Raw genomic sequence first — 25,354 nt, 5'->3', positions numbered from 1 at the left:
AAAGGCAGTTTCAAAGGGAATTTAGCCCTTTAGACCGGCACACCTCAGGATTTTTTTTTTAACTTACAGAACAGGCTCCATGGCTCTCAAAGCTGGAGGGCTGACCAACCAGGGGGCCAGGCCGCCGGCTGAGGCCCCTACAAAAATATGGGAAGGGGGAGGGACCCACTGGGTTTAAAACCCCCGAGGTTGGACGGACCCCCAAACAGGACCCGCCCAAGCTCTATCCGGCACAAAAAAGGGGAACCAGGAGTCCAAACACAAAAATCCAACAGTGCTAAGAGGGGAGCCGAAATTAGCCTACCACTCTGCTACCGGAGACTGAGGAAGACTGGATCAGTAGAGGGGAAGCTATACTGATATACAAGTTTGATCTCAGTCTCTACCTGCTGGTATCAGTGAGGTATAATGCCTTAAGGATCAGAGGATCTCCGTCCCTGACTTAAGATCTTTATTGGGCTATTCTTTTCAAAAGGATCCAATTTCTGAAGAGAAATAGAGAAGCACAAATCCCAAGGAGAAAGGGTGAGATATATGCTTCGGGAACTGCATGTTCTCAAGGAAATTCACAATATGTGCAATCTCAATTAGCTGCTCTCACATACATACTACCACCATTATAAAGCGCATTTGTGCCTGTACGTCTATTCAAAACCAAGAACTGTATTTGTCATGTAATAGTCAGTGCTCCCAGAATACAGTATATAGCAATTAAATCACTGAGCTTAAAGCAACAAAGGACCTTACGCATCAAAGCTCATTTCCATAGGTAAAAGCAGTATAAGTTCTTTTTTCAATAAAGCTCAGATTCCAAACTGGGCCATATTAAAATGGCTCATCAAGAGAGCTCAAATAACAGTTCTATACACTGTTCTGTGGATATACAGTGGTGCCTCACACAACGAACTTAATCCGTTCCAGGAGCAAGTTTGTTATGTGAAACGTTCGTTGTGTGAAACGCGTTTTCCCATAAGAATACCTGTAAAACAAAATAATTCGTTCTGCAGCCCTGTTGTCCCATAAGAATACCTGTAAAACAAAATAATTCGTTCTGCAGCCCTACATTTCCCTCCCTCCACCTCACCTCACATGCAGAGCCTGCCAGCCTTCTCCCTCACCCAGCCGCACGATCTCAAAAAGCTGTGCACGCGCAGCTGCTGGAGTTGATCAATGTTCTCTCTCCTGCAACTTCCGGTTTCCGGTTGCGTCAGAGGAGAAGATTGAACAACAGAGCATGCGTGCATGTGCTGCTCTTTGAAAGTGTGTGGCTGGCCGAAAAAGAAAGCCGGAAAACTCGGTTTTTAAGGTAAGGTGGAGGGAGATGATGGAACACTGCATTCAGACAGGAGGGTGCTGCTGTTCCCGGCTCACATTAGAAAGCGGCGAGAGTAGTTCCGCCCCCCCCCCCCCCGGGCCCCTCGGGCGACTTCGTTGTGTGAAACGAAGTTCGTTATAGGGAGCAAGACAAAAAGTTCGTTATGCGCAGCGTTCGCTGTACGAGGCGTCCGTTATGCGAGGCACCACTGTATTTGAAATCAAATTATTGCAGTTTCAATGCCCGTTTCTGGCAGTCATGTTCAAACCACTACTTATCATCAAGTATGGAGCTTTCTATAAAGGTCTAGCAAGAGGTTAGAGTACCTGAAACGCTGACAAACACCCTATTACAGACTAATATGTTTCAATATCTTCACCTGCCTAATATTTAACACTATTTGGTGATGAAATAGAGATATCGTAGTATTGCTTTCAAACTTTACAAAAGGAAAATAATTTTGAAATGCACTCCAATTTCTTTTCAATTACTAACGAACAGACATACAACTGCATTGTTATTCTTCTAGTATCATTAGAACTGAAATGATCAAGACTTTCATACTAAATAAACAGAGAAAGAGCCCCATCATCAGGGTGGGAAACTTTTAGCACTTATTCTTAGAATCATTAAATATATCCCCTTTTCTGCTTAAAACAGAAAAGTAGTCATTTATGATCAACATTACAGGAACCACTAGGATGTTATATATTCAGTATAATCATTTCATTGAAGAACCAAGCAGCCGGAGAAACACAAAGCAGACATGTTTTACACTGGCCACAGGACTCGCAGGTCCATATGGATAATATCCCCACAGAACTTCAAACACATTTTTAAAGAAAAACCCTAACTAAGGGTTTCCCTTTGAAAATGAGGCCATCTGTCAAAGAGACTTGAAGCAGGCTTAAACTTACATAGCAAAACTATGTAGGTTTTCATGAGAACCCCATACGTGTACTTTTCTTTCCATACTATCCCTCTGCTCTGCCTTACAGGTAGGTAAAATATACGTACTGTTTTTACCCACTGAGATTGATGAAGGAACAATTTTAATACATTTTTTCATGGTCAAACTCTCATTTATCTCAGGAAATCCTTTTGAAAATTACCCTCAATTTACACTCAATCCCTGCAATCTGTTGAAGAGTTCAACAATATAAAAGCAGCATTAAAACAGCAGAATAAAATGTTTTAGGTGGAAGTGCTATTCTAAGAGTATTGCAATGTCATTCAGCCCCCTCCCAACCCCGAGGGTCAGACTGTTCACAACATTCAAAACAATAGAATTATGCAAAACATACAAAAGGAAAATTAGGTTATTACCTGCTAATTTTCTTTCTTTTAGGCTCTCCAGACTGGCACAGCTCACTGATGGGCAATAGCTCACCATAACCAGCAGATGGAGACTGAGACAAACTTTTGGCTGTAATACATGTGGGCTGTGTTCCAAGTACACTCAGTCTGCCGAATAGCCAAGCAGAACTAAAAAACTAATAAATGTGAATTATAACAGCAACAATACTCCCCACAGAAGGAACAACAAACAGAGCAAATACTGTTGGAACTTGATTAGGAGAAGGATCTTCAGAAACGTCCCCACAGCTCGCCAGCTGAGCCAAAGGCCGCTGTTCTTATAATCTCCCCATACCTATCAAAAACACGAGATACAGCAGAAATAAACGTACTCCACGGGGAAGGTCACCTGAGGCTGCAGACAAAATGGAGGAGCTTCCTGCCAAAACTGGCACAAAACCTGCTGAAAAAACTCCTGAGGCCTGCAGCGGCAAAGAGGCCTGAACCGTCCTAGCCGCTAAAGCAGGCAAGCTAGCAGCAGTAAGGTAATCCCCAGCACCATCAGCAGTAAGGGTAACCTTATTTCCCTGACCGTTGGTGGCTCAGGAAATTCCTTTGTGGGCGGTAAGGAAAGCCCGGGCTTCCCCACTGCCTGCTGCTGATGTGCGAGGCACTTGCGAACAGGAACCCTGATCGCCGGCACCCGAAGCCAACGAGGCTTCGCCTTTGCGGCAGCTGGCGCACCGCGAACACAGGCCGGCCGCATCAACCTCGTGTATGGAGCGCAAAGCACTTTTTATTTTTAAAAGTGTTCATTGCACAATATGCAACCAAGCTAAAAGAAAAAGTGCCAGCTAGCAATTAAATCAATTGAAGGCTTCCCTTCAGACTGACACTGCCTCAGGATTTTTTTTTTTAACTTTATTTGAACAGACCCCATGGCTCTCTAAGCCATATGCCTTGCCGGTATCGATGGCAAGGCTTACAGCCGAGGCACCTCTACAGAAAAAATTTCAGGGATGTGGGGGAAATGGGGGGGGGAGGGACTCAACCCATCGAGTGTGACACTCCAGAGGTTGGATGGACCCCCAAAAGGGTCTCCCCAAGCTCAGTCCAGCACCAGAGATGGGGACCAGAAGGCCACTAAACAAATTCAACAGCCCTAAACTAAACCAGGGAAGACTACACTGGCTTACCACCTCCACCTGCTGGAGATTGAGAGCAGACGGAGTGTATTTGGAACTGCACAGCCACTTGTTCTACAGCCAAAAGTTTATGTCTCAGACTCCACCTGCTGGTCATGGTGAGCTATTTCCCATCAGTGAGCTGTGTCAGTCTGGAGAGATGCTTTTAAGAAGTTATTTTCCCCTTAAATTGTACATGCCTATACAATTAAGCTAATGCATTTCATCATAGTTTTCACCAGTTTTATTAATATGGTGCTTCTTCAATACATGCCAAAATAAAAAAAACCCTAAAAGTGTTCTTTGTTAGCAGTGAAAAGTAAAACATAAAATTTTTAAAAAGGAAGAATATAAACTCCCATGAAAACTTGGTAAGATCTGCTATTTGAAACCCACACAATCTATAAATAGCTTTCTAGTTGCTCTCAGTTCCACAGGCTCTGAACCACACAGCTTGCTGGTGAAGGAATATCGTTATTAAAAACAAAAAGTAGAAGTCCATGGTACTACAAAAGTACATTCCAGTGAGTAATGTTAAGAGGTATCCTTTGGGTTTCCTAGTAGTATTAGGTTTGTCACAGTTTCAATTGTAAGAGATTTTTTTTCCACAGATTTTAAACAAAGGTTTTTGTTGTAGACTGAGGATATATGGATTCTCTATATAGATGTCTCAAAGTTAGAAGGCAGAAGGCTCCTTATCCACTTACAAGATTCCTGTGTTAGAACAAAGAAAATGCATTAACAACTAATACAATTTAAAATAGCTGGCCTGAAAACTGTATGCACAAGAGGGAGTTTATGCAGAAATGCATAAGAGATTGCTCAGATTGTCTTTCTTTGTAGATTTCTGTATTTTTCTCACAATAACAGTAACAAAAAAAAAAATCTCTCAAACATTTACAGTGATGTGAAAAGCTTTTTGCTTACTTCCTGATTTCCCTTGTTAGTACATACATGTCGCACTGAATGGTTTCTGATCTTTAAACAAAATGATGCTAATTCACAATGTAATGCTTAGTGCATAAAGTTATACACGTAAATTATAAAATATTGCCAGTTATGCACATAACTTAATACTTAATTGTTAAATGGCCTTAACAATTTATTTATTTATTACACTTATAGCCCGCATATCAAACATCTATGCGGATAACAATACACATATAATTAAAACAAAATATGACATACATCCACAAACAGAACACGGCAGATTATTATAAAATAACAGCATACAATAAACAACCTATAACTGGTGTTAATTGGCACTAATTAGAAGCTACATGCATAAGAGCTTTAGCGACGATTGCTTTTACTGACTCGATGCACAAAACAGCTCACTGCGTGTTTTTCCCCTCGATTGCCCATTTTCCGCTCCGGCCATACAAATTAGCTAAAACCCTGTGCAAAGTAGCCAAATGTTTGATGCACTAACATCGCTTGGCTATGCAAAAACATAAAAGAGGGGTTTTAACTATCGGAAAAAAACGACTGGTAACTGTGTTACCGACAGGTCTGCCTGGTTTTTTTTCAATGGCAGATATTTTGTGTATTCCATGTGATTCATGGGGAGGGCTTGAAGTCCTGATTTGCTCAAACGTCAGACCTTAGACCCCTCCTCATGCATCACTTGGGATACAGAGGGAGGAGCCTAAGGCCCCTCCCCTTGGGAGGGAAGCATGGTCTCTCCAGCTCCAATTCCCAGCATGTGGAAAATGATGGATCTTCCCTCCTCAGTGTACCACGTGATGCATGGGGAGGAGCCTAAGGCCCCAATTGGCTCAGACACCCAAGGCCAAATCTTGCCCTCACCACTCCTACTAAAACACTACTTTCAGCTTTGGGCATACAGCGGCACTGAAAAGGCCTGTTTTTAGATATTCTAAAACCCGTTTTGATTATCGGCACTTGGACGACCTGTCATTAAGGTCGTCCAAGTGCCGATTTGGGTGGGATTTTAGACATATTTCTGTTTCAATTATGAGCCCCCTTTATTCTTTTTCTGTTCTGATGTCTAGAAGCATATCAAATAAATTAAGTAATGAAAGTGAGAAGTTATAATTTTTCCCAATAGCTACTTAATTCACAAATAACAATGTCAAAATTTGTGCAATAGGATTTTATAATTCTGTGTGTCATAAAAATTATTTTTGAAATTTCCTACCTCTTTCCTACTATGGCCATCCTCTGAAAATTTTAGACTTTTACATGTCATGTAGGCTGCTGAAGATTCTTGGGATCTCTGTAAATAGACAAAAACAATGACATTACAAGTTTCTCTACTAGGGTAGGTCAGGCAAATCAAGATGGTTTACAAATTTTACTATCCTGTTATTGATATGGAAAGAGGAAGGGGCCTGCTCTGTTAGCTGTAAAAATAAAAAATAACATTGGAATAAAAACACAGTTCATAAGTTACAAAGATAAGTAACATCTGATGTGCCAACATAGCACACTTTTCCAAAACTTGCTGGAACTTATCAGTGAAGACTAAGGGCTAGATTCTTAAAACTTATCATGCATTAAACAATGGATGCTAAACCAATCCTAGCCGGTTTAATGTTCAAGTATTTAACCGGCTGATTCTCAGAACACCTCACCGTGCTCTTTTCCATGCTTCCTAGCAGATTCCAATTGTACTATGAAAATGTAGTACAATGAGGTCATTATTATTAAGATGAAAGTATGACAGGGCCATTAATATGAAAACAAGCACTCCAGGCAATTCTCTAACCTCGTTGTACTACATTTGCGGACAAAATTTTCTGGTAGTGTCTGAGCTCTCCCATAGAAGAGGCCTTAGGCACCAGGGCCAATCAGAGCCTTAGGCCCCTCCCAGTGCATCCCAGGATGCACTGGGAAGGCCCATCAATTTTGAAGAGGCGGGCCTGCCAGCCAGAGGGAACAGTCATCTCTCCTGCCTTCCTTCATCTTTAAGGTATGGGGGGTTGTTGGGGGACCCCGGCGGTCTGTCGACAGGAGGGAGTGGGCATCCCTCCTGACAAGGCAAGGGTATATGTGTGGGGTCCAGACAGCAGCAACCGAGGAAGGAGGGAGTGGACATCCCTCCTGCCGATCTTGAAAAGGCTGTAGGAGGGTCAGGCAATGGCAGGCAAGAGGAGGGGTGGGGGAAATCAGTGGGAGGGGGAACTTTTCCTTCTGCTGCTTTCCCTGCTTGTCAATCAGCTGAGCCGGCAGGGAGAGCAGGCTGGCTAGCTAGGTGTCCTCAAGGGCTTATCCTGCTAGCAGTAGACTTCTTCAGCATGCGTCTGCATCTTCTCCCAGGCAGAGGTCCCAACAAGTGGGAACCCTTGGGCACTGAGCCTTCAACTAAACACTTATAAAAAAAATACCCGAAAATAATAAAACCGCAGACCAGAGTAGAAACACTTCTGAGCAACTTGCTCGCATAAAAAAAACAGAGGGGGCAGGAGCAGCACCCTGGGAAGGAAGTGGAGTTCAAAGATGATTGACAGAATTCTGCAAGCAACTTGCGGGTTCAGATGCAAAACACTAGTGTTCAGGACCACTAAACACATTACACTAGAAATAGTACTTATAACTACAGCTATTTTCAAATTAAAAGGGGGAAACAAATCTCTGCACTTGGTGGGCAAAACAAGATGCTCTTGTTACAGATAGTGAAACAATCTGTAACTGAATTTTGGACTGTGTGTTTGAAATAGGTATATCAATTGCGGGTGGAGGAAAGATTGTGAGTTTACCAGGTGTAGCAAGCACTTACCAGGTGCAAGTTTTCCTTGCTAGCATCTTCTGGTTCTCCAGTTGCTGAAGATTCTGAAGCCACATTTCTGGGTTTCTTTTCCAGAATTATCTGATTCCCCAAAACCTTGCGCTAGATCAGGAAAAGAAAGCAAAAACTGGTAAATATCAAAGGAAATGAAGTATGTGTATGAGACTAGCATTTATATGGCAACACCACACAACAAGCTTATGAACCAACAATTTGATAGATAGAAATGAACATGATAAAGTATTTAATCTGGCCATTTGTTTCTTCCACTCTGTTGTTTTATCAATCTGCAATTTTTATCCAGCTTTCCCTATCTAATATGCTTTTGTTTTTGGCCCATGCTTGTCACTGTTTTAACTCCTATAAAAACATAAGCATTGCCATACTGGGACAGACTGAAGGTCCATCAAACCCAGTATCCTGTTTCCAACAGTGGCTAATCCAGATTCCAAGTAGTAAAACAGATTTTATGTTGCTTATCCTAGGAATAAACAGTGAATTTCCCTAAGCCATCTCAATAATGGCCTAAAGCCTTCTCTTTTAGGAAATTATCCAAACATTTTTAAAAAACCCTCTTAAGATAACTGATTTCAACACATTCTCTGGCAACGAATTCCAGAGTTTAATTACCCATTGTGTGAAGAATTATTTTCTCTGGTTTGTTTTAAATAGTTCTTATTTTGGAGTTTTATTTGTTGTTGTATTACAAAAACTTTCAATATTTTTTTATTGTGAAAGGGAACTAAACTTGCTGTCTTTTCTGGCAAAATCTGTGTTACCTAATTGTTCTGCAACCTAAAACGCAGCTATGCAGAGTGTGCATTAGGGTTTCACGTCATTTAACTGGTACATTCTACAGATTAGATCTAGATTTCTAGATATGGAAAGAGGATGGATTTAAATATTTAGGTATTCAAATTAAAAATACAATTGATGACACAGTAAAAGGAATGAAAAATTTGTACTAAAAAGAGTTACGGAGTTATGTGAGCAATAGAATCCTTTACATCTTTCTTGGTGGGGGAGAGTTCAAACTATTAAAATGATGATTTTGCCTGTGGTTTGTTATCAAATGAGTATGATACCAAGGGTCCTTTTATAAAAAGCTAAATGGTTTCTTTGGCTTGGTAAAATGCCTAGAATTGCTTTAGTATCCTTGCAAAAGCCAATTGAGGAGGGCAGGGTAAATTTTCCAAATTTTTATAGGTACCATCACGTCAGGGTATGTATTGGATCCTCCCAGAACTCATAGACAATGCCCCGGATTGGTTGTATTTAGAATGGCGCCTCTTGTTCCCTTTAAATTTAGTTCACGTGCCAAGTATTAATATGCCTAGGAAATATAAAGAGAATAAAATTTTAATGGATACTTGGAAAACGTTGAGATATATTAGTAACTTAACACCTATTCCAATTAATAAATCAACTAATCAATCATTATGGATAAATCGGTGGATTTCAAATCATTTGGAAGAACTGGATCATTGCAGGCATTTGAACTCTGAATGATGTTATTTCAGATGGTAAACTGCTTGAATTTTCACAACTGCAACATAGATTTGGTCTTAATAAATCACAAAGTTTTAAGTGGTCGCAGTTGAAGCAGGCTATTCAGGTGGGGTTCCCTGAATGGAAGAATCTTAATAATCAATATAGTCTAGAGTTCCTAAGCTTCCAAGCAGACTTCCTAGGACATCAAGCCGCATTGTGGCATAAATTATTATCTGAATACTTGAATAAAAAACCAAAATGTGGTCTTAGAGACATTTGGAGCATTGAGATTTCTGCATCTCAATGGCCACGAATTTGGTCTTGCATATTGGTTTGCATCTATGAGGCAAACTTGATTCTTTTTGTTACATAGAGCGTTTTGGACCCCTATTCGTTTACAAAAATTAGATAGTTCCAAGTCCAATAAATGCTGGCACTGTAATCTGGAACCAGGGACATTAGATCATCTACTTTATTATTGTCCCTATATCAAGCTATTTTGGAATTCAATCTGGTCTCAAATAAACTCTTTATTGGAAAACCATGTTGCACTTTCCTATGATACTGTTTTATTCAGAATGGCTATGAGAAAGAAGAGTCAAATATCGTCATATAATAGCAAACTTTTATTAGTTATGACAGGGGTTCCCATTCAACATATTACCAATAATTGGAAAAACTACAAGAATCTTAATCATATATTCTGGTGGAATTCATTATGCCATATTTTTAAGATGGAAAGAGCAATAGCGATACAAAAAGGGACATATAATAACTTTGTAAAGATATGGGGGCCATTGGCAAAATATTGCGATGAATAGTGATCAATTCTTTTCTTTTCCTTTTCTTTCTTAGCTGTATTTAGCACACTCAAGGGGGAGGGTGGAGTTGGGGAGTAATTTTATAAGATTTGTTATAATATGTTATATAACATGTGTATATTCTATTTCAGTTGAAAATGTGATGAAGGGTGGGTGGGGGTTATTACACTACTAGATTTTATGTGTTAGATATTATAGTGCTATATTGGAATTACTTGTATGATGTATTTTTGTGCCCTTGTTGTTCGATTTGAAAATGAATAAAGATTAAAAAAAAAAAATCTAGATTTCTGTTAATTTTCTAGACCAACAGCTCAGCTAGTAAAAATAGCAATGTTACTTACCATAACAGTTGTTATCCAGGGACAGCAGGCAGCTATTCTCACTAGTGGGTGATGTCATCCGACAGAGCCCCGATACGGACATCTCACAAGCATATTTTGCTTGAAGAAACTCAGAAGTTTCGAGATGCCCGCACCGCGCATGCGCCAGTGCCTTCCCGCCCGATGCTCCGGGCGTGTCTCCTCAGTTCAGGTAGCTAGCCGAGAAGCCAACCCAGGGGAGGTGGGTGGGACGTGAGAATAGCTGCTTGCTGTCCCTGGATAACAACTGTTACGGTAAGTAACATTGCTTTATCCCAGGACAAGCAGGCAGGTATTCTCACTAGTGGGTGACCTCCAAGCTAATCTCAATGGGTGGGAGAGTTGGCAACTTAGGAGAATAAATTTTGTAATACTGTTTGGCCAAACTGTCCATCCCGTCTGGAAAAAGTATCCAGACAATAATGAGAGGTGAATGTATGAACTGAGGACCAAGTAGCAGCCTTACAAATCTCCTCAATCGGTGTCGATCTGAGGAAGGCTACAGAGGCTGCCATTGCTCTGACCCTATGGGCTGTGACCTTACAGGGAAGGGGTAATCCAGCCTGGGCATAGCAGAAAGAGATACAAGCCGCCATCCAGTTGGAGATGGTGCGCTTCGATACAGGTCGTCCCAACTTGTTTGGATCAAAGGAGACGAAAAGTTGAGGAACAGTTCTGTGTGGTTTGGTGCGATCCAGGTAGAAAGCCAAAGCACGTTTACAGTTCAGAGTGTGAAGAGCTGATTCTCCAGGATGAGAATGAGGCTTTGGAAAAAACACAGGGAGCACTATGGATTGGTTGAGATGAAATTCAGAGACCACTTTAGGCAGGAATTTCGGATGAGTGCGAAGGACCACCATGTCATGATAAAATACTGTGAAAGGTGGATCCGCTACTAAGGCCTGAAGCTCACTGACCCTGCGAGCAGAAGTGAGGGCCACCAGAAAAACCACTTTCCAGGTGAGAAACTTAAGAGGAGCCTTATTGAGAGGCTCAAAAGGAGGTTTCATAAGCTGAGAAAGGACAACATTGAGATCCCAAACCACAGGAGGAGGTTTGAGAGGAGGATTGACATGGAAAAGTCCTTTCATAAATCTGGAAACCACAGGATGAGCAGAGAGAGGTTTCCGCAATAGCACTCAGGTGGACTCGAATAGATGTAGACTTGAGGCCAGACTGAGACAGGTGTAGAAGATAGTCCAATACAGAGGATAGGGAGGCTCGCTGAGGTTCCTTGGAATTGGAAACACACCAGGAAGAAAATCTAGTCCACTTCTGGGAGTAGCATTGACGAGTAGCAGGCTTCCTGGAAGCTTCCAAGACATCCCTCACCGCCTGGGAAAACTGGTGAGGAGTTACGTTGAGAGGAACCAAGCTGTCAGGTGGAGAGACTGCAGGTTGGGATGAAGCAGTGATCCTTGATGTTGAGTAAGTAGTGAAGGAAACACTGGAAGAAGGACCGGCTCCCTGCTGCTGAGTTGAAGTAGAAGGGAGAACCAAGGTTGCCTGGGCCACCGAGGAGCTATCAGAATCATGGTGGCCAGGTCGGATTTCAATTTGACCAGAGTCTTTTGAATGAGAGGAAATGGAGGAAACGCATAGAGAAAGCGATTCCCCCAGTCCAGCAGAAAGGCATCTGCCTCGAGGCGATGAGGAGTGTAAATCCTGGAACAAAACTGAGGTAGTTTGAAGTTGTGGGGAGCCGCAAAGAGGTCTATCTGAGGCGTCCCCCATTGTGCAAATATCTGATGAAGGGGGTCGGAATGGAGAGTCCATTCGTGAGGCTGGAGGAGACGACTCAAGTTGTCTGCCAAGACGTTGCCCTTCCCCTGAATGTAGACAGCCTTGAGGAAGGCGTTGTGGCGAACCGCCCAATCCCAGACTCTGAGAGCTTCCTGGCAGAGGGAGGACGAGCCCGTGCCCCCTTGCTTGTTTATATAATACATGGCGACCTGGTTGTCTGTGCGAATGAGGACCACCATGTCGTGAAGCAGATGTTGAAAAGCCTACAGAGCATAGAGGATGGCTCTGAGCTCCAGAAGATTGATTTGATTGAGTCGGTCCGCACTGGTCCAGAATCCCTGAGTGTGAAGCCCATCCAGATGAGCCCCCCAGGCATAGGTCGAGGAATCGGTTGTGAGAACCTTCTGGTGGGGAGGAGTGTGAAACAGCAAACCTCTGGATAGATTCGAAGAGGTCATCCACCAAAGTAGAGACTGCTGAAGAGCAGGAGTGACTATGATGTGTCGAGTCAACGGGTCCGACACCTGAGTCCATTGAGAAGCCAGGGTCCACTGAGGAATTCTGAGATGGAGTCTGGCAAAAGGCGTCACATGAACTGTAGAGGCCATGTGGCCCAGGAGGACCATCATGTGTCTCGCTGAGATGGACTGGCGAGAAGACACAGACTGGCAAAGATGAAGAAGAGCATCCAGGCGCTGAGGAGGAAGGTATGCTCGAAGTTGAATGGTGTCCAGGGCCGCCCCGATGAAGGGAAGACACTGGGTAGGCTGTAGATGAGATTTGGGAAAGTTGATCTCGAAGCCTAAACTTTGCAGGAAGCAAATTGTAGCCAGGGTCGCCGCAATGACCTCTGGAGCTGAGGGGGCCTTGATGAGCCAGTCGTCGAGATAGGGAAACACCTGAAGACCCCTGTTCCAGAGAGCAGCGGCCACCACCACCAGACACTTCGTGAAGACTCTGGGAGACGAGGACAGGCCGAATGGAAGCACTCGATACTGCAGATGCAGATGTCCCACCCGAAATCTGAGGAACTTGCGGGAGGCCGGATGAATGGGAATTTGAGTGTAGGCCTCCTTGAGATCCAGAGAGCATAACCAGTCGTTTTGCTCGAGGAGGGGGTAGAGAGAAGCAAGGGTCAGCATGCGAAACCTCTCCTTGACCAAAAACTTGTTGAGGACCCAAAGGTCCAGAATGGGTCGCAGATCGCCCGTCTTCTTCGGGACGAGGAAGCACCGGGAGTAAAAACCCCGGTTGTGCTGGTCCACCGGGACCGGCTCGATGGCCCGAAGCCGGAGCAAAGCTTGAGCTTCCTGAAGAAGGAGGGCGGTCTGTGTCAAGTTGGAAGGATACTCTCTTGGAGGGTGGTCCGGAGGGACCCGATGGAATTGAAGAAAGTATCCTTCTCTTACGATGGAAAGGACCCAGAGGTCGGTGGTAATAGCCTCCCATCGATGATAAAAATGGTGGAGGCGACCCCTGATAGGAAAAACAGGGGGATGCAGAACGAGGTCGGTTATGCTCCCTGGGACGGAGTCAAAAAGGCTGAGTAGCCTTGGGTGTAGCCGGCGTTTGAGGTTTCTGTTGAGCCTTCTGAGGGGGCTGCCTCTTCGCTGGTTGTCTCGCAGCTGGAGCCTGCCTCGGAGTGTAACGCCGCTGATATATCAAGGGCGGTCTAGAAGGTCGAGACTTTTGAGGCTTGGGCTTAGGCCGAAGGATAGATTGAAAAGACTTTTCATGGTCAGAAAGCTTCTTCGTCACCGTCTCGATGGACTCGTCAAACAGATCCGCTCCTGCACAAGGCACATTGGCAAGCCTGTCCTGGAGGTTCGGGTCCATGTCAATTGTCCGAAGCCATGCCAACCGACGCATGGCCACGGAACATGCAGCAGCACGTGCCGAGAGCTCAAAGGCATCGTACGAGGATTGTATAAGCTGGAGGCGAAGCTGGGAAAGCGAGGCTACCACTTCCTTGAATTCAAATAGAGCCTGAGAATCGATGTAGGGAGTAAATTTTCGAAGTACAGGCAAGAAGAACTCCAGATAAGATGCAAAGTAGAAATTATGATTAAGAACTCGGGAAGCCATCATCGAGTTCTGGTAGATTCTCCTCCCAAACTTATCCATCGTCCTGCCCTCGCGACCCGGTGGCACACACCTGGGAGGGATGAGATCGCTTGAGGGAGGATTCGACCAGCAGGGATTGGTGAGAGAGTTGAGAGCCCTCGAACCCCTTGTGATGGACTGTGCGGTATCGTGCATCCAATTTGCCCGGGACTGCAGGAATAGAATAAGGCCTCTCAAAACATCTCATAAATGTCTGATCCAGCAATTTATGGAGAGGCAGTCGAAGAGATTCGGCAGGAGGGTGAGGCAAGTGCATGGTGTCGAGATACTCTTTAGAATATTGAGACCCAGTGTCCAAAGAAGAAAAAGACAACTGGTCCGCCAGCACAGGTCTCTGAGAGGGACTGGACGAAGTTGAGGCCTCAGGATCCAGAGAGACTTGGGATCGACAGGGAGAAAAAGAGGTAGACGGTTCCTCGTACTCCGGTCCCTCCAGGGGAGACAGGTCAGAGGAAGAGTACCCCAGGCGTGGCAGCTTCTTCTGTGGCGAAACCTCAGAATGGCGTGAGGAGTGCCGTGATGAATGCCTGGACCGATGCCACTCATGGTGCCTGGAGGGAGAGCGAGAATGACGATACTTCGCATGGTCCCCTGAAGCTTCCAGCGAGTGAATTGGACTCGAAGCTGTAGATCGAAGAGGCTGAATGGTCGACGCTTCACGCGACGCAGCCCAGGCCTGGTATGGGGTGCGGAAGAACTCTTCCTGAGACTTGCTATGCCCAGGGCTTCGATTACCCACAGGAGGATTCCCGCCCTGTTGGCGTGGAGGCGTGATGGGCTCCAAAGGAGGCATGTCGCTGAAGGAAGCCCGCCTCGAGGGATCGGCCGCCCTACGTCGCTCCTCCTCGCTAAGTAGCAAGATCGACCGGCGAGGAGGAGGAGGAGGGGGCGGTCCACCCCCCCCGGAATCAGGACCGGGAGGTCACCCTGGATGGAGGCAATTAACCTGGGTCCCATCGTTTGCATGAGCTCGACAAACTGAGCCTCCAAGAGGGACCGTAGCAAAGCCGATATGGAGGGATCCGCACCGAAAGGGGGTCCTCCAGCACGGTCTTCGTGCTCCTTCGTGGTCGAGTGCTTTTGCTTGGAAGCTTTCGGCACCTTAATGACCACGGGAGGAATAGTGGAAGGCAGTACCTGAGCCGAGGAGACGGGGACAGGCACCGGCGCCGAACTCGAGGCCGAAGCCGGAGTGAACGAAAACGGCTTCAGAAGGCCCGGAGTAGCAGGAGTAGTCGCTGGCTTCGCATGGACAGGCGAAGCGGCCGATGAAGTTGAAGCCGAAGGTTCCTTAGCAGCTTCCATCTTGAACATCGACTCCCACAACAGACAGCGCCGCTTAAACGCCCGCGCTGTAAGAGTAGAACAAGGCCGGCACGATTTCGGGAAATGTTCTGGACCAAGACACTGCAGGCAGCGTCGATGCGGGTCCGTCAGCGAAATCGCGTGCTGGCACTTGCTACACTTTTTTAAAACCGGTGATTGGCCGGGACATAGGCCGAAAAAGCTCCGCCGCGAGATCGAAGGCGAGGGGCCTGAGCCACGTGGCCGACCCGGCTGTCTTGCCGGAAGAAAAATTTTTTTTTTTTAAAGAACAAAAACAAAGAAAAGACGCGATAAAGAGTAAAATAAACCCAAAATTGCGGCAATTAGAAGGCAAAAACGGGAATTCAGTCAGCGCAGAATTGAAGTAAAACTTCTCAGCTCCGCGGAAAGAAAAGAACTGAGGAGACACGCCCGGAGCATCGGGCGGGAAGGCACTGGCGCATACGCGGTGCGGGCATCTCGAAACTTCTGAGTTTCTTCAAGCAAAATATGCTTGTGAGACGTCCGTATCGGGGCTCTGTCGGATGACATCACCCACTAGTGAGAATACCTGCCTGCTTGTCCTGGGATAACAATTACTTATGAATGCCAACTGGACTTAAGACTTGAACAGGTGTGCAAATTGCTTTAAATGCTATCAAAATCAAAGTAGCTTTGCTATAATACTCTAATTATAGAAAATTATCAAGCACTGGCATAAAACTTCTGGTCTACTCCTCCAACTGTGCTGGCATTCCTTCCCTGAGTAATCATGAGATGCTAAAGCACATGCTCTGCACAAAGTAGCACTTGAGAGATAGCAAATTTCACATAGGCTTCCTTATCCTATGTTTTAAAGCTGAAACTCCAAACTTATGAGGGGTTTACCTTGATGAGCCCGCTGAATGACCGTGAGCGAGCGTGCTTCTTTACAGGCGTATGCGTGTCAGAAACAGGAGTGCCAGCGCTTGGCTGCTTGGTAAACTTAAAAAGAGAAGAACAAAAAGTTCACCATTTTTACTGTTCATTTACCCTTTAAAAGTAACTACTACTAAGATCTTATGTGTTTCTTGACTCTTGCTGTCTTTTGGGAATTATGCAGAGGATGATTTTCTTACTGTTCCCAATAACTTTTACTTCTGTTTTCAAACAGATAGATTAAAAACCAAAAACTTAATAAAAATGATGTTAAAAACCACCCAAAAAACAAAAACACAGATGGATTAAAACTGTGCACATACTATGATTTCAGAGTGTTTTCTTGAAGACCCTCCTCAGTTGTTTGTGTTATACATGTGTTGGTATAACGCCTGCATGTGAGTAATGATCAACATATGGTTACAAAAGATAAGTTTTTATAAATGTAATGTTTTTCAGGAATAAAACATACATCATCATCAATTGAATTACTCAAAAATGCAGGTATAACTCATTTGGAGGGAGAGGGGGTGAATAAAAGCAGGGTGGAGACAAAATGGTAGCCTGTACTTAAACCAGTGTATCACAAACTGTGTGCCTCCTGAGATTTCTGGTGTGCCGTGATACACTGGCGAGGAGGAGAGTCGTTCACACCGGCTGCCTGCCCACAGGAAGTTGGATCAGTTACTGCCGCCGCTAAAACCCACGCTACACGTTAGTAAAGGAGGGGGTAAGTTTGTACCTGAGGAAATGGAGGGTTAAAATGACTTTGCCCAAGATCACAAAATGCTGTAGTGGAATTTAACAGTGAAAAACAGCAGAAACCCCTTTCTCGAGATGAGAAATCACAAACAGTGAAGGCAACCAAATATGTAGATATGCTCTATTTTTCATATCAACAAATCTACACATACATGTTTTTGGTCCTGCATCAGGAGTCTTCTTTTCTTTTTATCATACATGTGTGCTTGTTCTGCCTCCGGCAGCTTCATACTAGTTTATGACATAATTCTAGATGTGTTTAAAGTTATTCTCACCTCATAGAACTTTAATGCTGCAGTCATTTCTTTCTATGGTATATGTGAGCAATGCATTATGTTCAATGGTTCAATGAAGTCTTGTGCATGCTGCAGCAACGCTTGCTTATCTGTATAAGCAATCAAACAAGACAAAGCATATAATGGTCTTGCTGCTCATAAAACCATATAGCAGATCATGGACTCAACACGGAACCATGTTTTGGCTAAATTGCCTGCATCAGGAGCCCTAGAATGCATAATTCTTAAAATGCCATATAAGAACATAAGAACATAAGCAGTGCCTCTGCCGGGTCAGACCACAGGTCCATCCTGCCCAGCAGTCCGCTCCCGCGGTGGCCAAAAACAGGTCAAGGCCTGTCTGAATCATCAGAAGGGGCTCCCCTGCCACCTTGGTTTCCCATTTAAGTTCTGCCCTCCTATCGAAGTCCTAGCCCTCCGGTCTTGCACATGCACGACCAGGTTGGTTTACTCAGTACCCCACGATCCCTCTATCCCTCAGGAATCCATCCAATCCCTGCTTGAATCCCTGTACCGTGCTCTGCCTGATCACTTCCTCCGGTAGCGCATTCCAAGTGTCCACGACCCTTTGGGTGAAAAAGAACTTCCTTTATTAAATAAATATTAAATATTAAATAAATTAAATAATCGACAATACTTAAAACAATGAAAATAAAAGACTAACCAAAACATATAACTATGCATAACATACATACCCAAAACAGGTCAATGTTAAACCAAATTTGCAGTTCAAATCCGTGTAGATACTATGGAAAGCAAAATACATCCTCAAAGGGTGTTTTAGAACTTGCAGCTTATAATATGCACTAGCATAAGAATACAGTATTTTTCATTACACACACAAGCATGAATAAACAGTGAAATATATACTGCTGAAAGTATGTCTGCAATGTATCCAATTAGAAGATATATTTCAGTAGAGACCTATTCAGCTATTTCTATGCTTTTAGCAATATTGTTTCAGTTAAAGCATCTCTGCAATGTAATCCATATTACTCGCCAGAGTGATTAGTTAGAGCAGGGGTAGAGAATTCCAGTCCTCGAGAGCCATATTCCAGTTGGGTTTTCAGGATTTCCCCAATGAATATGCATGAGATTGAATGTATATAAACCATTGGAATGGAAAAATCTCAGTAATCAGTATAGTTTGCCGTTCTTGTGGACTTTCTGGGACATCAGGCCACTCAGTGGTATAAATGAATATCTGGATTTTTGAATAAGAAACCAAAAACTGGTCTTTGGGACATTTGGAGCATTGAGATTAAGCATCAAATTACTGCATCTCAATGGCCACGCATTTGGGCTTGGAGGATGAGATGTACAGTGTCTGCATCTATGAGACCAACTTGTTTTTTTCTGTTACATAGAGCATTTTGGACCCCGGTTTGTTTACAAAAGTTAGATAGCTCTAAGTCTAATAGATGCTGGCACTGTCACCTTGAAGCTGGGACATTAGATCATTTGTTATTCTATTGTCCATTGATTCTTGCTTTTTGGAAATCAATATGGGGTCAAATAAATAGTTTGTTAGATCATCCGGTGGCATTATCCTATGATACCATTTTGTTTGGCATGTCAATGAGGGCTAAGAGCCAAATATCATAATAAGCTATTACTCATTATGACAGGGGTTGCCATACAACATATAATGAAAAATTGGGATCGTTTGAATTATAGCTTTTGGTGGAACTCTCTATGTCACAAATTTAAAATGGAAAGGGTAATTGCCATGCAGTGGGGGAGTATTAAAAAATTTCAGGATATTTGGGAGCCATTAACAAAATATTGTAATGAATGTATATCATTTTTTCCTCTTAAATATGCACATCCAGGATGGGGATATTTGGTTTTCTTTTAAGTGTAATCAATGTAGGGAGGGGGAGGTTACTATATGTTTTCTTGGGTTGGATGAATGTTATTGATTTGGGAGGGGGAGGGATATGGGATTTGAAAGAGTTTTATAGAGTATTAAGTGATGTATTTAAGAAAAAATTGATGTTATATAATGTTTCACTTTTTGTAAGTATTAAAAATGAATAAAGAAGTTAAAAAAATATATGTAGATTGGAAATCATTGACTCTTCATGATGCACTTTACATATGTATCAGGCTTTCAGCAGTATATATATCACTGTTTATTCATGCTTGTGTGTGTAATGAAAAATACTGTATTCTTATGCTAGTGCATATTATAAGCTGCAAGTTCTAAAACACCCTTTGAGGATATATTTTGCTTTCTATATATCTACATGGATTTGAACCACAAATTTGGTTTATCATTGACCTGTTTTGGGTACGTATGTTATGCATAGTTATATATTTTGGTTATTCTTTTATTTTCATTGTTTTAAGTATTGTTGATTATTTAATTTATTTTTATAACATCTATGTTATAGACATTTTAAAAATTATGCATTCTAGGACTCCTGATGCATGTTCCGTGTTGAGTCCATGATCTGCTACATGGTTTTATGATCGACAAGACCATTATATGCTTTGTCTTTATGTTTGAATGCTAATAAAGTGGGTTTTGAAGACCAGGCACACTCTGCTCTCTTCTATTGGACCTTGTGCAGAAGTGATTATCTCCTTTTTGGTTACCTGTATACGCTTCACTGCCAGTGGTCTTGTCTCCTAAGACCTCTTCCCTTTCTCTCAACTGAGCTTGGGTCCTGTCTCACTGCTGTACTTCTGGTCACCTCTACAACCTTTGCTTTGATGGGTCTGCAAAGTATGACCTCTCTCTTCCACCTATTGCCAAGCTCTGTTCCTATTGGTCTCTTTGCTTCTCTTCCCTAGCCTTATTGTTATTCCCTGAGGCAACAACACTTCTCCTTCAATCTGAAATACATGTGGCTCTAGTCCCCGAACAAAGTACCAGCCTTTTCACATAAAGCTATCTGATTCAGTCTCTCACCTCTGAAATCATCTTAACCTGCTAGACAACTCTTCAAAGTCTGCCATAAACCTTCTTCCCTCCAATCTCCAATCTTCATCTACTACTAAAACAATCTCTACCTCTGAGGAAATCTGACAACTGTGAGTACACTTACTATATTTACTCAAATTATATTCAGAAAATTAGAAGGACTTCCCACAGTGCATTGATCAACTGTTTTATTGAGATTGTAAATTGGATTGATTTTTGTCTAGAAAGGTGATATATCAATTACAAAATAAACAAACAATCTACCCAGAGCATTGAATAAACCGACTACCAGTCTAACAGCAACTCAGGAATAGGCCAAACCCCTCTCCCCCCCAAATTCTGCTTGAACCCAAGCAAAAGAGATTATATGGGTTCCAAAGACAAATGGACAGATACCTTATTTCAAAATACCATTTGGGAAGTACGGACTCCCCCTAAAAACACAAGTCAGGAACCTTATGATACTTGTAGAATCATTCCCTTTGATCCTGCAAATTCAAATAACCTTTAAAAACTGTTTCTATCACCTGCAATAACTATAAAATCTCACTCCATATACCGAAAAGATGAGTCTGACCACAGGGGTCCATTTCATGATGTCATCATGACTGGACTACTGTTATGCCTTCTTTATTGGTCAAACCAAAGGACTTTGCACTTGCTCTAACTAATTCAGAATGCTGCAGCATGACTGATAAGTGCTGTGACCAGCATAGCCACATCACACCCTACCTGTAAAAACTAAATTAACTGCCAGCACCTTACAAGGCCCAATTTAAAACACCTATCTTTGATTTTCAGGGTCTTCAGACCACCTTGAGTTCCCTTTCAACCTCTTAATTTTTATTAATTAACGGTCCAAAGGAAAAGAAGAATAAAGCTACAGAGCCCCTTACTTAATAATCCCATCAGGGGCCCTCTGCACTCACAGCTTATCAGGACTGAGATCCACAGGTCAAAGTCCTGGTACTTGGCTTCCCCCATATGGACTGATCCCTAAGAACTGCTTTGTACCAGAGAAGTCCTATTCACTATCCACAGACTAAAATCTTTGCCATAGGGAGCTAGGCTGAGAAGGATTATGCTCACCAGTCCAAACTGGAGCTATATTTATGGTTATTATTATGGCCTGAGATATATATAAAACACCAAAGTGGTTTACAATAAAATCAGTATATGCTGGAGGCAGAGGCTATAAAGCAGAGAAAACTAGCAAGACCCAAAGCTGCATCACTACTTTATTGGTGATATTGTCTCCCAAGCTCTCTGCCTCTATTTGCTGATAAAGGGACACAGCCTATTTCTCTGGACTGATCTAGAAGGATAAAGAATTTGTTGCACATTTTATTGTGGTAAATATGTTAATCACAGTATTAGTCACAATTTTAAAAAACCATGGCTAATAAAAATTAATTTTGCTGCACAGTCTCTCACCAGCATTTCTCTCACTTTTCCTTCCTGTCCCCCAATGCACAGTCTGGCATCTCTCTCTCACACAAGCATCTAATAAATAAACTGAGTGGATCAGGAACTGATTGAGTGGAAAGTGACAGAGGGAGTGGTCAATGGAGATCTCTCTGAGGAAGGGATGTTACCTGTGGTGTGTCTCAAGCTTTGATTCTTGGATCTGGTTTTGTTTGTTTTTTGTTGTTTTTTTTTTACATTTTTGGAAGCATATTATTGAAGGGCTGTCAGGTAAGATTTGCCTCTTTGCAGATGATACCAAAATCTGCAATAGAGCAGATACCTCTGATGGTGTAAATAACATGAGGAAGAACCTAGCAAAGCTTGAAGAATGGTCTGAAATTTGGTAGCTAAACTTTAATGCTTTCTACCGCCCAAGCTCACCACAATAGTTCCCCCATTCCAAGTCTCTTATCCCCCCAGTTTTCATAGAAAATGATGGCAGAAAAGGGCCACGGCCCATCTTAGTCTTCCCACTCTAATGACCCACCCCCTAACTTCTTCCATGAAGAGATCCCACATGCTTATCCCATTTTTTCTTAAAATCTGGCACGCTGCTGGCCTCAATTACCTGTAGTGGAAGATTATTCCAGCGATCGACCACCCTTTTGGTGAAGAAATATTTCTGGTGTCGCCATGAAATTTCCCACCCCTGATTTTCAACGGATGCCCTCTTATTGCCGTGAGTCCTATAAGAACATATATGTCTTCTTCCACCTCGATAGGGCCCGTGACATATTTCGAGGTGTACTTTCTAGTCCTCTGTTTCCATCCTCCATACTCAATCCCTCCCCAGCTTCATCTACCTTCATCTGTCTCTCATCCCATCAGTAGCCCCAGCTCCTTACCTCTCACTCATCATCTGGCAGTAGAAAAGATACGCATATGCTGCCTGTTACCTGCACCAAGGCTTTCCCTCTGATTTATCCTGCCCCTTCTGATACAACTTCATGTTTCTTTAGGTGTGGGATGGATCAGAGGGACAGCTCCAAGCTGCTGCTTCTGGATACAATGAGGGGAAGAGGGAATTGAGAGAACTGTAGAACTTCAGGTGGGGGGGGGGAGGATACTGCATGGGGAGAAGGGAGGGAGATGCAGAACCAAGAATGAGAGGGAATGAAATGGAGAGAGATAAAGGATTGGGGGAGAAGGGAGAGAGATATGCTCTAAAACTGGAAGGACTCAGGACTAGAGATCCTCTTTTGCTTTTTCCCTTCTTTTTCAGGAATATACTTAAAACATTTTTTTTGGTATTTCCTTTAGCCATCAGTCTGTTCATTTCTGGTGATCTCTTCCTCTAGATCTGCATTCAATAACATTTTGCACCACTTTTTGCAAGAATTTATAAACTTATCTATTTAGAAAATATCTTGTATATTTTTTCTCTCTTACTTTAACCGCTTTGAACCTTCATTCATTGGAATTTAGCAGGCTATAAGAACCGTATTATTATTTTTATGGGGAGATGAAAGGAAGGGAGAAAGAGATAATTGATCTGGGAGTAGAGGAAGGAAGAAAGAGAGGAGTTGGATAGGAGGGAAAAGAGAAATAATGTACCTAAGTGTGAAGAGGGAGGGAGGAAGGAAGGGAGGGAAAAGAAGGAGAGATGTTGGACTTGGGGCTAAGAAAGATATATATTTGATCCTTTAATCATTTGATTAATTGTAATTAACAATTTTAAATTGAAATCAGTCCTGTAAGGTGTGTACATTTATGTATTTTTATAATAAAAAGAGTTCTCCAACCATAATCTTTAAATATTTGATTTTGCTCATTTGGGAATTTAATAGGTTGAAAATTTCACACAATGTGGAGGAGGAGATGATCAGGAATAAGGGTGGAAGACAAGGCAGAAGAAAAGAAGGATTGGGCATAGTGATAGGAGATAAAGGGAGGATCAGCAAAGGGGTGCAGAAGGAAAATCAAGATAAGAGGAAGAGGAGGAAAGCTCATCATGGTGAATGGAGAGTACCAAAAAAAAAAAAAAAAAAAAGGACATGAGGATGCTCTTAAATCTTGGAGGGGATTCAAGCGAATAAAGAAGCATCCAAGTCCAGCTCTTCCTCACATCTGTATCTCTAATCTAAATTCTTCTAACCTGCTGGATCCCTAAAAAAGTTCACAGCAGCTAAAAAAAATAATGATACAATAAACAAAAGAAAAATACAGTAAAAATTCAATTAAAACAAGTATTTATTTGAAATGATACATGAAATATTGACAGTTGTACAGGGAAATGAAGTTACACTATTAGAATGGAAAGGTTAACTGATATGAAAAAGGATCATATGTTCTCCTAGGCTTCCACAGCTGGTGTCATGATTGTTGCTGTTGTCTGGGTCTCACTGCATCTGGGTATGTAGAACCAACATTTTTCTTCAGTGTATGCATGATGGTTAAAACGTTGGTTCTACTCAAACAAGGCGAAACTCGGACAACAACAACAATCACAAGAAAGGATCATTATTCTGATTTCACATTTTTTATTAATTTTTTCATATAACAAGTTTCAAGTTTCAAGTTTATTAGATTTTAATATACCGACCATCAAGCAAATATCTGGACGGTTTACATTGGATTTAAAAAATTTACAGATAAGAGTAGAAACAATTGAGAAAAAATAAAAAACAAAAGATATTAAGTAAATTAAATGATGTATGGTGAACATTAACGACAATAACAAGACAGACTTGACAGTGAGGAGAGAGGGAATGGATGGGTAAAGTTACATTGTAAGTAAGAAAAGGAGAAAGAGGGATTAGGAAGAAACATGTTGGATGGGGATAAGATATATTGAATGTTTAAAAGAGCAAAATTAGATAGAAAAGAATTTAAGAGGATAGATATTAAGTGGAAGAGAATGCATCTCAAAATAAGAAAGTTTTTAAGTTTTTCTTAAATTTGTCAAGGTTTTGTTCGTCACGAATTGGTTGTGGAAGGGAGTTCCACAATGTCGGAGCAGTTACTGCGAAGTTTATTTTGCGTGTGTAATAAAATTCTTTTATTGACGGAATCAATAAGAGATTTTGATTTGAGGATCTTAGAGTTCGAGTAGAGCACTGAGGGATAAGAAGTTTGTGAAGAAATAATGGCAGTTGAGAAGATTTTATTTTGAATGACAAAAGGATGATTTTGTAGGTGATTCGGTGCATCACGGGTAACCAGTGAGCATCTTTCAAAGCTGGCGTAACATGATCATATTTACCTAGGTTATAGATGAGTTTTATTGCTATGTTTTGTATAAGTTGAAGGTGGCGAATTTCTTTTTGTGGAAGGCCGTTGAGTAGGGAATTACAGTAATCTAGGTGAGAGATTATTAGAGAGTGAACGAGAATTTTGATGGATTCGGTTTCTAGAATTGAGGTCAATGAACGAATTATGCGTAGTTTATAGAAACATGTTTTAACTACCGAGCTAATATGATCATGAAATGATAGATCTTTATCAATGGTAACTCCTAAGAGTTTGATTTTTGTCTCCATTTGAATTGGGATAGATTTGATAGAAATTTTATCTGGTAGAAATTCAGGGTTTTTGATTGAGAATAGAAGACCGCGAGATTTATCTATGTTAAGAGAAAGTTTATTAGAATG

At 42.3% G+C, this 25,354-nt stretch overlaps 1 protein-coding gene across 2 annotated transcripts in view; it reads right to left on the bottom strand.

Annotated features, from left to right (window-relative positions):
- Positions 1–4,401: 4,401 nt before the first annotated feature.
- Positions 4,402–25,354, bottom strand: part of ARHGAP19 (Rho GTPase activating protein 19) — a 118,329-nt gene continuing 97,376 nt past the window's right edge. Inside the window, exons 9-12 of one of the 2 annotated variants that reach the window (XM_033943241.1) lie at positions 16,281–16,376; positions 7,538–7,648; positions 5,957–6,034; positions 4,402–4,509 (exon numbers count right to left, since the gene is read on the bottom strand). In XM_033943241.1, coding sequence (XP_033799132.1) covers positions 4,453–4,509; positions 5,957–6,034; positions 7,538–7,648; positions 16,281–16,376 — 342 coding nt within the window. In that variant the 3' untranslated portion in view covers positions 4,402–4,452. The remainder of the gene's footprint in view (positions 4,510–5,956; positions 6,035–7,537; positions 7,649–16,280; positions 16,377–25,354) is intronic. The other variant, XM_033943242.1, reaches the window with a different exon arrangement.

The sequence above is a fragment of the Geotrypetes seraphini genome, chromosome 4 (assembly GCF_902459505.1).
Source record: "Geotrypetes seraphini chromosome 4, aGeoSer1.1, whole genome shotgun sequence".
Taxonomy (NCBI): Eukaryota; Metazoa; Chordata; class Amphibia; order Gymnophiona; family Dermophiidae; genus Geotrypetes; species Geotrypetes seraphini.
Note: the sequence above shows the minus strand (reverse complement) of the source record. Positions and strands in the feature narration are given on the sequence as shown.